At 40.9% G+C, this 14,698-nt stretch overlaps 1 protein-coding gene and 1 long non-coding RNA gene across 3 annotated transcripts in view; one reads left to right on the top strand and one right to left on the bottom strand.

The window, feature by feature from the left end:
* The window catches only part of LOC132597129 (uncharacterized), a 35,602-nt gene extending 29,531 nt beyond the window's left edge, over positions 1-6,071 (bottom strand). Inside the window, exons 1-2 of the long non-coding RNA XR_009563521.2 lie at positions 5,476-6,071; positions 4,858-4,908 (exon numbers count right to left, since the gene is read on the bottom strand). This is a non-coding gene — a long non-coding RNA (uncharacterized lncRNA). The remainder of the gene's footprint in view (positions 1-4,857; positions 4,909-5,475) is intronic.
* Positions 5,861-14,698, top strand: part of RUFY1 (RUN and FYVE domain containing 1) — a 56,011-nt gene continuing 47,173 nt past the window's right edge. Inside the window, exon 1 of one of the 2 annotated variants that reach the window (XM_060296728.2) lies at positions 5,861-6,165. In XM_060296728.2, the coding sequence (XP_060152711.1) occupies positions 5,877-6,165 (289 nt within the window). In that variant the 5' untranslated portion in view covers positions 5,861-5,876. The remainder of the gene's footprint in view (positions 6,166-14,698) is intronic. The other variant, XM_030844713.3, reaches the window with a different exon arrangement.

The following is a 14,698-nucleotide window of genomic DNA, read 5'->3' as shown; positions in this document are numbered from 1 at the left end:
CTTTTCCACTTTGGGCCAACTAGCTTGAGTACTAGCTACATGAAAAGAGATACAAATAAAATGAAAAGGTAGCCAAAATAAGGTATGGTTTATCTATCGCAGGATTAAAGAGGCCTTGAGAAAAAATATGAGGCCTAAATATTTTTGGACCCTCTTTCTGACTCCACTGTGAGTCAGATGTGAAATGAATAAAGTATATAATGTGATTTTCTTCAGAAAAATTGTGCAAAAAAAATTAGCACTTATTCATTCTTTACTCATTATAAAAATAGCACATGGTTGCAAACACATTCTAAATTTTGATAAATATATGATAAAGGTAACTTATTTTTGTTTTCATTATTCAAAATAAAATCTCAGTCAAGCCTTTTGTAAGGATTTTTCAGTCCTTTTGTTTTGTGGCCACACTGTGCAGCTTGCGGGATCTTAGTTCCCTGACCAGGGATTGAACCTGGCTCCACGGCAGTGAAAGCGCTGATTCCTAACCACTGGACCACCAGGAAACTCCCTAGGATTTTGCAGTCTGTATGAAATATTGGCTTCTATTTCATATGGATTCACTTTTTTATATATCTTTTTACTTTTTATTATGAAAAGTCAGACATTCAGAAAAGTAGAGAGAATACATAATAACTCTCCTACACTCATTACCTAGATATCAAAACTGTCAGCATCTTGCCATGTTTGCACCAAATATTTTCTTGTGCTGAAGTATTTTAAAGTTAATTACAGACATCATGAGATGTTACCACTTGATACTCTAAATCAGTTCTAAAAAATAAAGGCGTTTTCGGGCATACCCACAACCCATTATCACATTGAACAAAATTAACAATAATTCCATAATATCTAATATGCAATCCATATTCAAATGTTCCCAACTGACAAAAAGAAGTCTTTCCAGCAGGTAGTTCCAGTCTTATCAGGGTTGCCTGTTCCACCTGGTCCAGGGGATGCTTCCCCTTCTAGGAGTGTCTCACTGTTTACTACAGGTGCTGTCTCCCTTCTTCCTTTCTCCCCTAGGTTTCCTAAAACCCAGTCACACAAGCTTCATTGCAAGTGCTTAGTGGCCACCTGTGGCTCCTGGCCACCATACAGAACAGCACAGATCTAAAACATTTACATCCAAGGGTTCTATCAGACAGTGCTGTTCTAAAAGCTTGTTTTGTTTGTAGGTAAACACTTACGGCAGAAGACCATAGCCAATGGTGTGTGCTTCATATTGCATTGTTCAGAAAAATGACTCCAGGGTACCAATTATGTCCAGATAGTGAAACTCTCCTAGATTATGAAATGCAAGTCAAAGTGTACAAAATATATACATATGAGACAAAATTAGTAAAGTGCTCCCTACTGATAGGCCAACTCACAATCCCAATGAAGCCACAAGGATCCATCTCTTTGGCTACCACTTTGGTCTCAATCAAGTCACACAAACCTCCTGGGATGCTGCAAAACTCAATCTCTAGTCCACACCAAGGAGAAAATGAGCAATCTGCAACTGCAGCACATAGACAAGACAAAGCCTCCTGCCACAGGGAAGCAAAGGGAGATTTGAAAGCAGGAAGGTGAAAGGATCAGCCCTGGGTCTTGGAAGTCCTTGGCTGAGGTGTCTAGAACAGATGGAGGAAGTAAAGCTGCAAGGCACAAGGAGGTGTCCTGGAGAGTGACTACAAACCAGTCAAGAATCCACTCAGGCAGTGGTACTGGGCATAGACGGGCAGGGCCTGATTTGAGAGATGGAGTCTGAGAATCCTCCAAAAGATTTTTTTTTAATTGAGAGTGATGGCAATGGGCAGAGGAAGGAATCACACTCAGCAGGAGGCAGCAGACCAATGAAATCCAAGACACGAGAAACAAGTCTGAGAAGAGAGGAGAAAAGGACTAGGTCCAACCATACAGAAGGCATTTGTTAAAATGCTCTTCTGGGCATATATCCAGAACAGACAAAAACTCTAATTTGAAAAGATACGTGTATCCCATATTCATAGCAGGACTGTTTACAATAGCCAAGTCATGGAAGCAACCTAAGTGTCCATCAACAGATGAATGGGTAAAGAAGATGTGATATATATATATATAAAATAGAATATTACTCAGTCATAAAAATGAGTGAAATATTACCATTTGCAGCAACATGGATGGACCTAGAGATTATAATACTAAGTGAAGTAAGTCAGACAGAGAAAAACAAATATTATATGATACCACTTATATGTGGAATCTAAAAAATAGTACAAATATACTTATGTACAAACAAATACAGACTCACAGACATAGAAAACAAACTTATGGTTACCACAGGAGAAGCAGGAGGAGGGATAAATTAGGAGTATGGGATTAACAGATACACATTACATATATAAAACAGATAAATAACAATGATTTACTGTATAGCACAGCAAACTATATTCAATATCTCGATAAGAAAAAGATTTCTGTTATGTTAAACCACGAAGATTTGGGGGTTATTTGTTACTGCAGCATAACCTAGCCCGACAGAATATTAAAACTACTCCCCCCAAAAAGTTTATGTTTTTATGCAAAATGGAATTAGGTTCCAGCCTCTGATCATTATAAACAAGCTTTTCACCTACATGATTGTCCAGCGACACTGGAAAGTAATGAAGGATCCAGACAGTTCTTCCAGACTACCTAATACCCCGTCTACCCTATTCCAGTAAAGACTAGTAGCATCCCCTCAAACATTGTGAAAATTCAAACAGCAAGCCCACAAATTCCTCAGTCACTCCCCACCCCACTCTCCCCACAGAAAATAACTGGCCTCTAGGGACCAGACAGATCATAAAAACTAGTTAAAGGAGCTAGACCAAGATGCCAGAAGGACCTGGCTTCTAAAAGGGCAGGCATTTACAAACAATAAATGCTGGAGAGAGTGTGGAGAAAAGGGAACCCGCTTCTACACTGTTGGTGGGAATGTAAATTGGTACAGCCACTACGGAGAACAGTATGGAGGTTCCTTAAAAAAACTAAAAATAGAGCTATTGGGTTGGCCAAAATGTTCTTTCAGTTTTTTCTGTAAGATGGCTCTAGTAGCACTTAGTTGTCTTTAACTTCATTCGAAACAATCGAACATGTCAAAAGTGGTTTGCGAAGTTTCATGATGGAGATTTCTCACTGGATGATGCTTCACGGTCAGATAGACCAGTTGAAGTTGATAGCGATCAAATCGAGACATTAACTGAGATCAACATTATACCACGCGGGAGACAGCCTACCTACTCAAAATATCCAAATCAAGCATTGAAAATCATTTGCACCAGCTTGGTTATGTTAATCGCTTTGATGTTTGGGTTCCACAGAAGTTAAGCGAAAAAAACCTTCTTGACCATATTTCCGCATGCGATTCTCTACTTAAACATAATGGAAAAGTTCTGTTTTTTAAAACAAATTGTGAAGGGCGATGAAAAGTGGATACTGTACAATAATGTGGATTGGAAGAGATCGTGGGGCAAGTGAAATAAACGACCACCAACCACACCAAAGGCCGGTCTTCATCCAAAGAAGGTGATGTTTTGTATATGGTGGGATTGGAAGGGAGTCCTCTATTATAAGCTCCTTCTGGAAAACCAAACGATTAATTCCAACAAGTACTGCTCCCAATTAGACCAAATGAAAGCAGCACTCGACGAAAAGCATCCAGGATTAGTCAACAGAAAACTCATAATCTTCCATCAGGATAATGGAAGACCACATGTTTCTTTGATGACCAGGCAAAAACTGTCACATCTTGGCTGGGAAGTTCTGATCCATCCGCTGTATTCACCAGACATTGCACCTTCGGATTTACATTTATTTCGGTCTTTACAAAATTCTCTTAATGGAAAAAATTTCAATTCCCTGGAAGACTGTAAACGGTACCTGGAACAGTTCTTTGCTCAAAAAGATAAAAGTTTTGGGAAGATGGAATTATGAAGTTGCCTGAAAAATGGCAGAGGGTAGTGGAACAAACGGGTGACTATGTTGTTCAATAAAGTTCTTGGTGAAAATGAAAAAAGTGTCTTTTATTTTTACTTAAAAACCAAAGGCACTTTTTGGCCAACCCAATACCATATTATCCAGCAATCCCACTCCTGGGCATATACCTGGAGAAAACCATACTTCAAAAAGATACATGTACCCCAATGTTCATTGCAGCACTATTTACAACAGCCAAGACATAGAAGCAACCTAAATGTCCATCAACAGATGAATGGATAAAGAAGATGTGGTACATATATACAATGGAATATTACTCAGCCATAAAAATAAAATAATGCCATTTGCAGCAACATGGATGGACATAGAGATTATCATACTAATTGAAGTAAAACAAAGACAAATATCATATGATATCACTTACACGTGAAATCTAAAAAAGTGATACAAATGAACTTATTTACAAAATAGAAACAGACTCACAGAGTCAGAAAACAAACTTATGGTGACTTCCCTGGTTGCGCAATGGTTAAGACTCTGCCTGCCAATGCAGGGGACATGGATTCGACCCCTGGGCCAGGAGGATCCCATATGCCACGGAGCAACTAAGCCCATGAGCCACAACTACTGAGCCGGCGTGCTGTGACTACTGAAGCCCCGCGTGCCGAGAGGTGCTCCGCAACAAGAGAAGCCACCGCAATGCGAAGCCCACACACCACAATGAAGAGTATCCTCCACTCGCTGCAACTACAGAAAGCCCACATGCAGCAAGAAAGACACAACGCAGCCAAAATAAATTTAAAAAAACAAACAAAAAAAACCGTATGGTTACCAAAGGGTAAGGGGGGGGAATAAATTAGGAGGTTGGGATTAACATATATACACAATGCTATATATAGATAATCAATAAGGACCTACCTACTTAGAAGTCTACTCAATACTCTGTAATAACCTAAATTGTAAAAGAATCTGAAAAAGAATACACATATGTATAACTAAATCACTTCGTTGTACACTTGAAACTAACACAACATTGTAAATCAACTACACTGATAAAAAAATTTTTTTAATTAAAAAAAATTTTTAAAAAAGGGCAGCCAACATCCAATCCACCAGTTTGTTGCCATCAGAGAATATACGGAGTTGCAAAAGACTTCTTATGTCTCAAGAGAAGGCCAATATCCAAATTTTAATGTAAAAATTTTTTGATTTCTAAATATCTGCAACTTAAATTTTTTTTAATTTATTTTTTTAAATTTTTGTTTGTGTTGGGTCCTCACTGCTGCGCACAGGCTTTCTCTAGTTGCTGCGAGCGTCTGGCCCAAGCCACATAGTTGAGTAACGGATAGTCATCACAATTATTCTCGTCTGCCATGTGCTCCTTAATTGGTTTTATTATTTTTATTATTACCACCATTTAACTAATTAATAGCAGAGTCCGGATCTTCTGATTCCCAGTCCACCATAGTGTGCTCTTTCCTGCCAAGTTGTAGATTTTAGTTATTAAAAAAAAAAAGTCCTTCTTTCCTGCCTCACCTGTCCCACAGCTTCGTTACCCGCTCTTTTAGGGCTTGTTCTGAAAACTGCTGCAGAAAAATCACTAAGGAGAAGTAAAGTATGAAATGAAAATGAAAAAGAGGAAATAGTGTCACACAAAAAAAACTACGGCCACGTGGGCTGTGCCCAAGCCAGGCTGGATGCACCACAACAAAAGGAGAAAGCCCAAGAATAAATTCCACGAAAACAAGTCCTCCCAGGTGATGAGAACGTAGGTGCTCCTTATGATTTGCACTTTCCCGAGCTTTTTTAAAATGACAGAAAAGAAAGGAGGGCGATAAAGAGGAAAGCCCGTCGCGAACACGAAAAACTAGCAGCAAGGGCAAAGCGCCCGCCCGCGCCGAGTCCGCTGCCTCCCGGGGCCACGTGACAAGACCAAGATGGCCGACGGGGAAGACCGGTCCCGGGCGGGGCAGGAGCCGGAGCCGGAGCCGGAGCCGGGAGAAGAGTTTGAGATCGTGGACCGGAGCCAGCTGCCGGGCCCAGGCGAACTGCGGAGGGTGGCGAAGCCGCGTGCGGCGGCGGAAGGCTGGTCGGCGCCCATCCTGACCCTGGCGCGGAGGGCCACTGGCAACCTGTCGGCGAGCTGCGGCAGCGCGCTGCGCGCGGCCGCTGGCCTGGGCGGCGCGGACGGCGGCGCGGGCGGCGCGGACGGCGCGGCGCGCGCAGGTAGGCTTCGGCTCGGCGCGACCTACGAGCTTTCTGTGGGATGGGTGGTCGTTTTACTGTGGGAGCCAGGCTGGCAAGGGCGCTTAACAGACTCAGCCTGTTAGGTTGTTAAAAAAACATCCTGTTAACTCGCCTAACTACTCGTCTGTTTTCTTTATACCGTGTATCCATGCCGAGATAAATACGTGGACGTGGGTGGACTGAGATCGGGGCGACTTCACTTCTAGTTGCGTTCCCCAGGCAGCATTCTTATTCTCACTGGTGAACTTTATACTTTAAAATGTACGAGTTTAAGCTTAGGTAGTCCTTATTAATTTTTAAAGGACTTACTTAAGAAATGAAACCGTACTGTTCTCTGCTTTAAATCTCAAAATGCCATCCTGGCTCACACCTCCAGTTGTTGACGGCGCATCCCGACTCACCGGGGAGTCAAAGCACCAAGGCGGAATTAAGGGGGCGAGGGTTCCAGGTGAGCTCTACAACCAACTAGCTGTGTCATGCAGAAAAGTCATCACATTTCCCAGCCTGTTAAATAGGAATTTTGTGGTTCACCCAATGATCTCTTATAGTCCTTTTAAGCCTTTGTCATCTATAACAGAGTTTTAGCAAATGAGTGAGAACGGAAACATTAAATGATTATGATATTTAGAGTGTGACTTAGCCCTGTAAAGCCAGATATTTAGAGCTGTGCCAACCAATACAGTAGCCACTACCCACATGTGATGTTTAAATGTTAAAAATTCATTTCCTCAGTCACAACAGCCACATTTGAAGTGCTCAGTAGTCTACACGTGGCTAGTGGCTACTGTATTGGATTGTGCAGTGAGAACATTTTCATCACACAAAGTGCTGTGGGGCAGAGTTCACTAAAGACTGTGGAGTGCTCTCTAAGAAGCATTATATTATAGTGTGCCTTTGAGGTTCCTTTTTTTTTTAACAAGTACTCTTTTTTAATATTTATTTTACTTTATTTTTTTGGCTGCGTCAGGTCTTAGTTGCAGCACTTGAGATCTTCACTGAGGCGCACATGATTCTCTCTAGTTGTGGCGCGCAGGCTCCAGGGTGCCAGGGCTTTGTGGTTTGCAGCATGGGGGCTCTCTCATTGAGGCGTGCGGGCTTAGTTGCCCCGTAGCACGTGGGATCTTAGTTCCCCAGCCAGGGATCCAACCAGCGTCCCCTGCATTGGAAGGCAGATTCTTTACCACTGGACCACCAGGGAAGTCCCTGCCTTTGAGGTTTCTTGATTCCATCCTGTCCAATGTATATTTGATGTAGAAGTCAGCACTGGCACAAGGATAGTGGATTGTGACAGTTTCATTGGTTAAGGAAGATTACTGAGGAAAGTTTAAAATCTGACGAGATAGAAAACAATATTTCTTTGGCGATAGAAAGTAGACTAGAAGGTAACGAAGGAGCCTGTTTAACTCAGGAATCTAGTTGCCACTAGCTCGCTACCTTTACACGCATCAATGGATGTTTGACTGTATGCCCACCATTGGTGGTCAGTCCTGAGAGTCAAGGCATGGGGTCTTCTGGAGCCTTCTTAGTAAGCAAATAATACATGTTAGCTGTTCGGTGATAAATAAAATGTGCCAGTGCCTAGAACTGTGCCTAGCACAGAATAATAAATATTTGTTGAACAAATGCATATTTGAAAAATACTTGTTTTCTATTTATGGTAATGCTATAAATAATACCCAGCATTTATATTGTGCTTCCTAGGTGCCAGATATTAGTCTTAGGTCTGTACATACATTAGTTCATTTAATCTTCACAATAATCCTAGGTGATTGCTGAACTGGCTTCATGATATGCAATCAATGCAGGCTTTAATCAGTGTGATTGTGCACGGCCAGGTACTCAGAAGTGCCCCATGATAGAAATTCTTACTAATTTTATCTTTGAATTTGTATTAAGTGAAGTCTGATGGGACAAAGGAGCATGTGTGGGGGCCTTGGAGCCGGCTTTTGTGTGGTCCCATCTTCCACTGTCTTCCTGGGACAGGTTCTTGGCCGCTCTGTTCCACTTGAACTGCCCTAGGGCTTCTCCCCACCCCTCCCTGACCACGCTGCATGACCAGTGCTGCCGCAGGGAGGGTTGGGGTTATGCTGTCTGACTCTCAGGGCAGGGCCAGGTATGCACTGGCCTGCCCCGGGCTGGCAGCGCCACAGCACGTTAGGCAGGCACTGGGCAGCAGCCTCTCACCCACCCAACCAGATAGGGACTGCATCCCTGCAGGAAATTGCTGTCACTTAGGGCCATGGGAGGGAGAGGTTGACTTCATGCCTCCGCCCACATAGCCTGCCCCACGTGGTAGGTACCGTTGTTATCCCCTATTTATAAAGAGGGAAACTGCATTAAAGAGAAGTAATTTGACAAAGTTTACTTAGAAATGGCAGAGCCAGGACTTGAACCAAGCCAGGCTGCCTCTCAAGCCTGTGCTCTTAGTCACATCACCTCAATGCCTTGATGCCTTTAAATAATTTTATAAGTAAAATGCTGTAATATATACATATGGATTTTTAATTAGTCAATTTAAAGAAAATATTAAGTAAATAACTGCCACTCAAATCTGGTGAAAATTGTGAACATGGCTTACTGAGGGCAGAAGTGTGGGGAATAGCTGGGATGAGCTGTTACTCCGAGAGTAACCCAGATTTGAAGCCATCAGGTAGGACAGGAGTGGGGATGGGGGAAAGGAACTGAACCCTGGGTAGCATGCTCTGCAGAGGCCTCAGAAAAGCAGGTCAGGAGAAGATGGTGGCCACCGCTCCAGTCAGGGCTGGCTCATTTCATCTCTTTTCCATTGATCTGCTTATCTGCTTACAAAAGCAGTGAGAACAGAGATTATTCAGAGGGAGTGGTGAAGGAGCGGAGACTGAATGTTAGCAGCACTCTTGCCAGATAAAATTTTTTTGGTGATACAGGTTTAAGGAAAAAGCTGTGGAATGTCATGGAATGTGGAACGCTTTGAATACTTGTTTTAAAATGTTATCCCACGTGGGGTCTGGTAGCACAACTTGCCACAATGATTGCATTCTCTGTAGTTATCTTGTTTGGTTTTTTGGTATTTTTTCTAAAGGTAATACACATGGTAAAACAAAAACAAAAATCAAACTGTACTAAAGGACACTCAGTGTAGAATAAGTCCTCCTTCCCAGAAACTGTCCCCAATCCTACTGTGTTTCAGAGTGCCTGTGCATGTAACATGTGCTTTCATCTCTATACACACAGTTTTCACACAAACCACAGTATACACTCACAGGGTTCTACATCGTGCTTTTTAAAGTAATGCCTCCTCCTAAAGCAGTGGTCCCCAAGCTTTTTGGCACCAGGGACCAGTTTCATGGAAGACAATTTTTCCACAGACTTGGTGGGGGGAATGGTTTCGAAATGATTCAAGCATGTTACATTTATTGGGCACTTTATTTCTATTATTATTACATTGTAATATACAATGAAATAATTATACAACTCACGATAATGCAGAATCAGTGGGAGCCCTGAGCTTGTCTTTACTTGCCAGTCACTGATAGGGTTTTGATATGAGTCTGCAAGCAATTGTTTATGTTCTCTGTGCAGTCAAACCTCTCTGCTAATGATAATCTGTATTTGCAGCCACTCCCCAGCGCTAGCATCACTGCCTCAGATCATCAGGCATTAGATTCTCATAAGGAGCATGCAACCTAAATCCCTCGCATACACAGTTCACAGTAGGGCTTGTGCTCCTATGACAATCCAGTGCCGCCGCTGATCTGACAGAAGGCAGGACTCAGGTGGTAATGCAAGTGATGGGGAGCAGCTGTAAATACAGGTGAAACTTCGCTCGCTCACCCGCCACTCACCTCCTGCTGTGTGGCCCACTTCCTGACAGGCCACAGACCAGTACTGGTCCGTGGCCCGGTGGATAGGGACCCCTGTCCTAAAGGATGAATAACAAAACTCACTGAAGAAGTCATTCTTTAATTTTTAAAGTATTTAGATATATATTTGGCATTAGGTAGGTGATATGTATTATGCCTTTCTCTGTTGTCTTCCGTGGCAAATTTTTTTTCCATGTGTCAGAGCACTTCTTCACAAGTGATATTGCTCCTTCCAAAATAAAGTACAATGACTTTTTCATTTCACATTGCTGAACTCCTTAAGTTAGCCATTGAGATAAGTGAAAATTCCAGAAAATTAGGAAAGTGTAAAATGGTTTTGTCAGTACAGGGTAGCACCATACTGTATTATAAGATCTTTCAAGATACCAAAGGGCTAATCAAAACTAAAACTAAAACTCAAATTTATAAAGAATCTAGTTAATTCTCTATAATTCAGAACCCGATCAAAAAACAAAAAAACATCTGTAGAATCCACTCCCTGAAGTGAATACTTATTCTCTACACCAAAGGTATAGAGCAGCCCTTTGAGATGTTTGTGGCTGGTAGTTGCATTTTTTTCTCTCCTGCATAGTTTATACTTAAATGCTTTTATAAGCATTTAAAATTTTTTTAGCCAATTACCAGGTTTTCCATAAAAATCCAGATCACCAGCTTCTCCTGAAAACTCCCATCTGGCACATATGATCAATCAGCATTCCTCCAGCAAGAGGGTGGCTGCACGTTCTCTCCAGCTTGTCCCCTCACTGGGTCACTCTTTTATGTTACAGGCCCAGCCCCTCTACAACAGTCAAGGTTGAGATCCCTGATCAGACCATTTACTTGGCAATTCAATAAGTGTGGAATTTTGTGACATTCTGTGTGTTGTGTTGAACTATTATTAACAAAGCTTAGAGATGTGAACAGCTTAGCCAAGGTCACAAAGCTAATAAAACTGAGAGATGAAACAGCTTAAAGATCCTTCCAGCTCCAATTTTCCATGACCCTAAATTGAGCTCAAATGGGAATAGGTGACTAACCCAACCAGGGGATGGATGAGATGGCTGCAGAACACTGTTGTGTTCCCAGGAACGATGGTAGAAGCCACTGCCTTAAGCACTAGTCTTCACATTTTTTGTTCACATGACCCCCCCCCCCAAAAAATCTTCAGCTTTTAAAGTTGATACATAAAATTCTTCATCATAATTTTAAAGTTTAGAATACATTTTCTGGTTTATTGTAAAATTGACTTTTTAAAATAAAACCATGATATCATTCTTTTAAGTGTATCAAGTGGTATATAAATACCTTAATGATTTGATAACACTACCATCCATCTTAAAAATAAATAACAAGTTAATTAATATTTGAAATTTTTACATTTTTCCCTTTTATTCCTTGGACTTGAATTTCCAATCCACTTACGTATGTTTTAAATTTTTTTATTGGTCATCCTATCATACATCTCAGAAAAAAATATGTAAATTAATTAAAATGTAATAAACTTTTCTTGTGACTAAAGCTGAGTATATAAAATATTTTTTCTTGGGCTTCCCTAGTGGTGCAGTGGTTAAGACTCTGCCTGCCAATGCAGGGGACATGGGCTCAAGCCCTGGTCCGGGAAGATCCCACGAGCAACTAAGCCCATGTACCACAACTACTGAGCCTGCACTCTAGAGCCCGCGAGCCACAACTACTGAATCCCACGGGCCTAGACCCCATGCTCTGCAACAAGAGAAGCCACCACAATGAGAAGCTCACACACCGCAACGAAGAGTAGCCCCCTCTCGCCACAACTAGAGAAAGCCTGTGCTCAGTAACAAAGACCCAATGCAGCCAAAAATAAATAAATAAAATAAATAAATTAAAAAAAAATTTTTTTCTTCTGGAACAAATTACCATTAGAATTATTAGTAATGCTAAGTTAATTAAAGGAATATAAATATAATTTTATAAGTAATTATGCATAAATTTTTCTTGGAATTACTTCTCTTCATGAGCTGGTGTTGGTTTTTTCATTAGCATGTACTTGTAGATGAATATATATATTTACTGATAAAATGTGATAGGACTCAGAATCAATTTTATTCCTATTTTTTGATTTTTTATAGATGTGATCCTTGAGAAATCTGGCTCATATAAATAAGAAATAGAAATGGACAGGTTTTTTTTCCCCATTGGTAAATTCTACCAAATTTTTTTTTAAGTTTTATTGAAGTATAGTTGATTTACAATGTCATGTTAATTTCTGCTGTACAGCAAAGTGACTCAGGTATGAAATGGACAGTTTTGTTATAGTAATGTTGTTCAATTTTTGAACTCCTTCTAAGTTATGTGCCCCAAATCACATTGATCTAATGTCAAAATTTTGTTCATTTTTGTTCAAATATTCATTTTGTTCAAATGAAAATCACCTTACTTGCAAAAGGATACAACCTAGTCACATTAAAGAAATTTCTCTACCTCTGGGAAGTTCCCAAAAAAAGGCTTTATCAAAACTTATCAGATGATAATTATGCCTTATAATTCTTTCATTCTGTTTAACTCAGAACACTCAAAATGGTTGGGGATATCTAAACATTGCTTATTTCATTACACCTTGCCAATACAATATTTTTTGACAAAAAGTGTTTAGGGAATTCCCTGGTTGTCCAGTGGTTGGGACTGCACACTTCCACTGCAGGGGACACGGGTTTGATCCCTAGTCAGGGAACTAAGTCCCATATGGCCAAAATTAATTAATTACTTAATTATTTAAAAGTTAGTTTACATGTACTTGAAATCCATTTTCATCAAAAACTTGGAGCTTCAGTTTGGCTCATTTAATTTATTGAACGTGTCCATCAAGTTAATGGCATATCCAAGGGATGAGTGTTGAGACTGACTGAAAACAATTATATATATTCATATTTGTGGGGGAAATTTTTTTTTAACTCTCCAAATTCAGGATACCCAGCAGAGGGCTGGAGACCAACCCTCTCTCCCAAGACCGAGTTTAACTAAGTTCAACAAAGCAATGAGAGACTGGAGGCTCTTCATGTTTTGGGTGACTTGATTAATCATCAAAGGAGGTTTCACCTCCATTTGGTGTGTGAGACTTTCTGCACCCCAGGTCAGTGCATCAAGAGGAAGATATGGGGGCTCCCCTGGTGGCGCAGTGGTTAAGAATCTGCCTGCCAATGCAGGGGACACGGGTTTGCGCCCTGGTCTGGGAAGATCCCACATGCCGTGGAGCAACTAAGCCCACGCGCCACAACTACTGAGCCTGCGCTCTAGAGCCCATGAGCCACAACTACTGAAGCTCGTGTGCCACAACTACTGAAGCCCGCGTGCCTAGAGCCCATGCTCCGCAACAAGAGAAGCCACTGCAATGAGAAGCCTGCGCACCGCAACAGAGTAGCCCCCACTCTCAGCAACTAGAGAAAACCCGCCTGCAGCAGTGAAGACCCAATGCAGCCAAAAATTAAATAAATGAATAAATAAGTTTATTTTTTTAAAAAGAGGACAAGATATTGGACAAGGAATGAATTGTGGTTCTTCTGTAGAGTGGAAGAAGAAAGAGTGCCTGTGAAACTTGAGGATCTAGAAATCGACTTCCTTAAAATATCTGGGCCTGCCTAGCCCTCCACAGGACTTCCTGCATACGTATTCCCCTTCGAACAACACTAGACTTCGTTTTAGACCGGGGATTGGTATCTTCTTTGAATAAATCTTTACAAATTGCTTCTGTGGTTATTGGTCTATTCAGGATTTCTCCCTCTTCTTGTTGGGGTTTTACAGTTTCTATTCCCTTTGCCTATCATCCATTTCATTAAACTTTTCAAATTTATAAATGTAATACATATGATTCTCTCAAAATTTAAAAATAATTATACCACTCCCACCCAAATGCTTTACTTAAAGTCCACTTTTCTTTTTCCACACCATGATGAAAGGTTTAGGCCGATTTTTCTTTCCCAGCAGCTGTCCTCTTGGGTTTTGATGAGAATTTAGAATTTTCAGTCCCAGGCTGTCTCTAGTCTTAATACCTGTATTATAAATTCACAGTCATAGTATCATTCTTTTCGGTTTAGCTACACATATATATGCTCTTTTAACTATTTATATGTCCATATTATTTACTGCCCATGAAATAAAGCAGGTAGACAAAGGATTAATATCCAGAATACATGGACCAATAAAACAAAGGCAAACAAAGAAAGTTAAAAGATTTAACAGACAATTCATAGAAGGAATACTAGGAGACAAACATGAAAAGCTGCTTAACATCTGTAATGAACAACTGCAAACTAAAACAATAAGATCCCCACCCCACCCCACCCATTTAAATGACCGAACGATGGCGCAGGTGCGGAGAGAGGGGCGCGCTGGCCCGGGATATTTTTCCTGCCGGGAGTAGGTTATAGTTTGGGGTCTATATTATTAATTTCTCGAATGACAGTTTCCTGGGCTTGAGATGACACTTGGTAAGAATTTGTCATGGATATCTGATATTGACTACAAACTTTTACTCTCAAAGTGACAAGGTTAATGGAGTTGAAAAGCAGCTGAGTTCATTTTATTCTAACGGTTTTATTTACAAAAGAAGTGTAAAACTCGTAATTGTCCACTAATTGTGGACGAAAGATGGGTAACAACGAAAATTTGAGTCCATTACTGAGGAACTGATGCTT

The sequence above is a fragment of the Globicephala melas genome, chromosome 3 (assembly GCF_963455315.2).
Source record: "Globicephala melas chromosome 3, mGloMel1.2, whole genome shotgun sequence".
Taxonomy (NCBI): Eukaryota; Metazoa; Chordata; class Mammalia; order Artiodactyla; family Delphinidae; genus Globicephala; species Globicephala melas.
The sequence above is the reverse complement of the archived record's forward strand: the minus strand, read 5'-3'. Positions and strand labels throughout refer to the sequence as shown.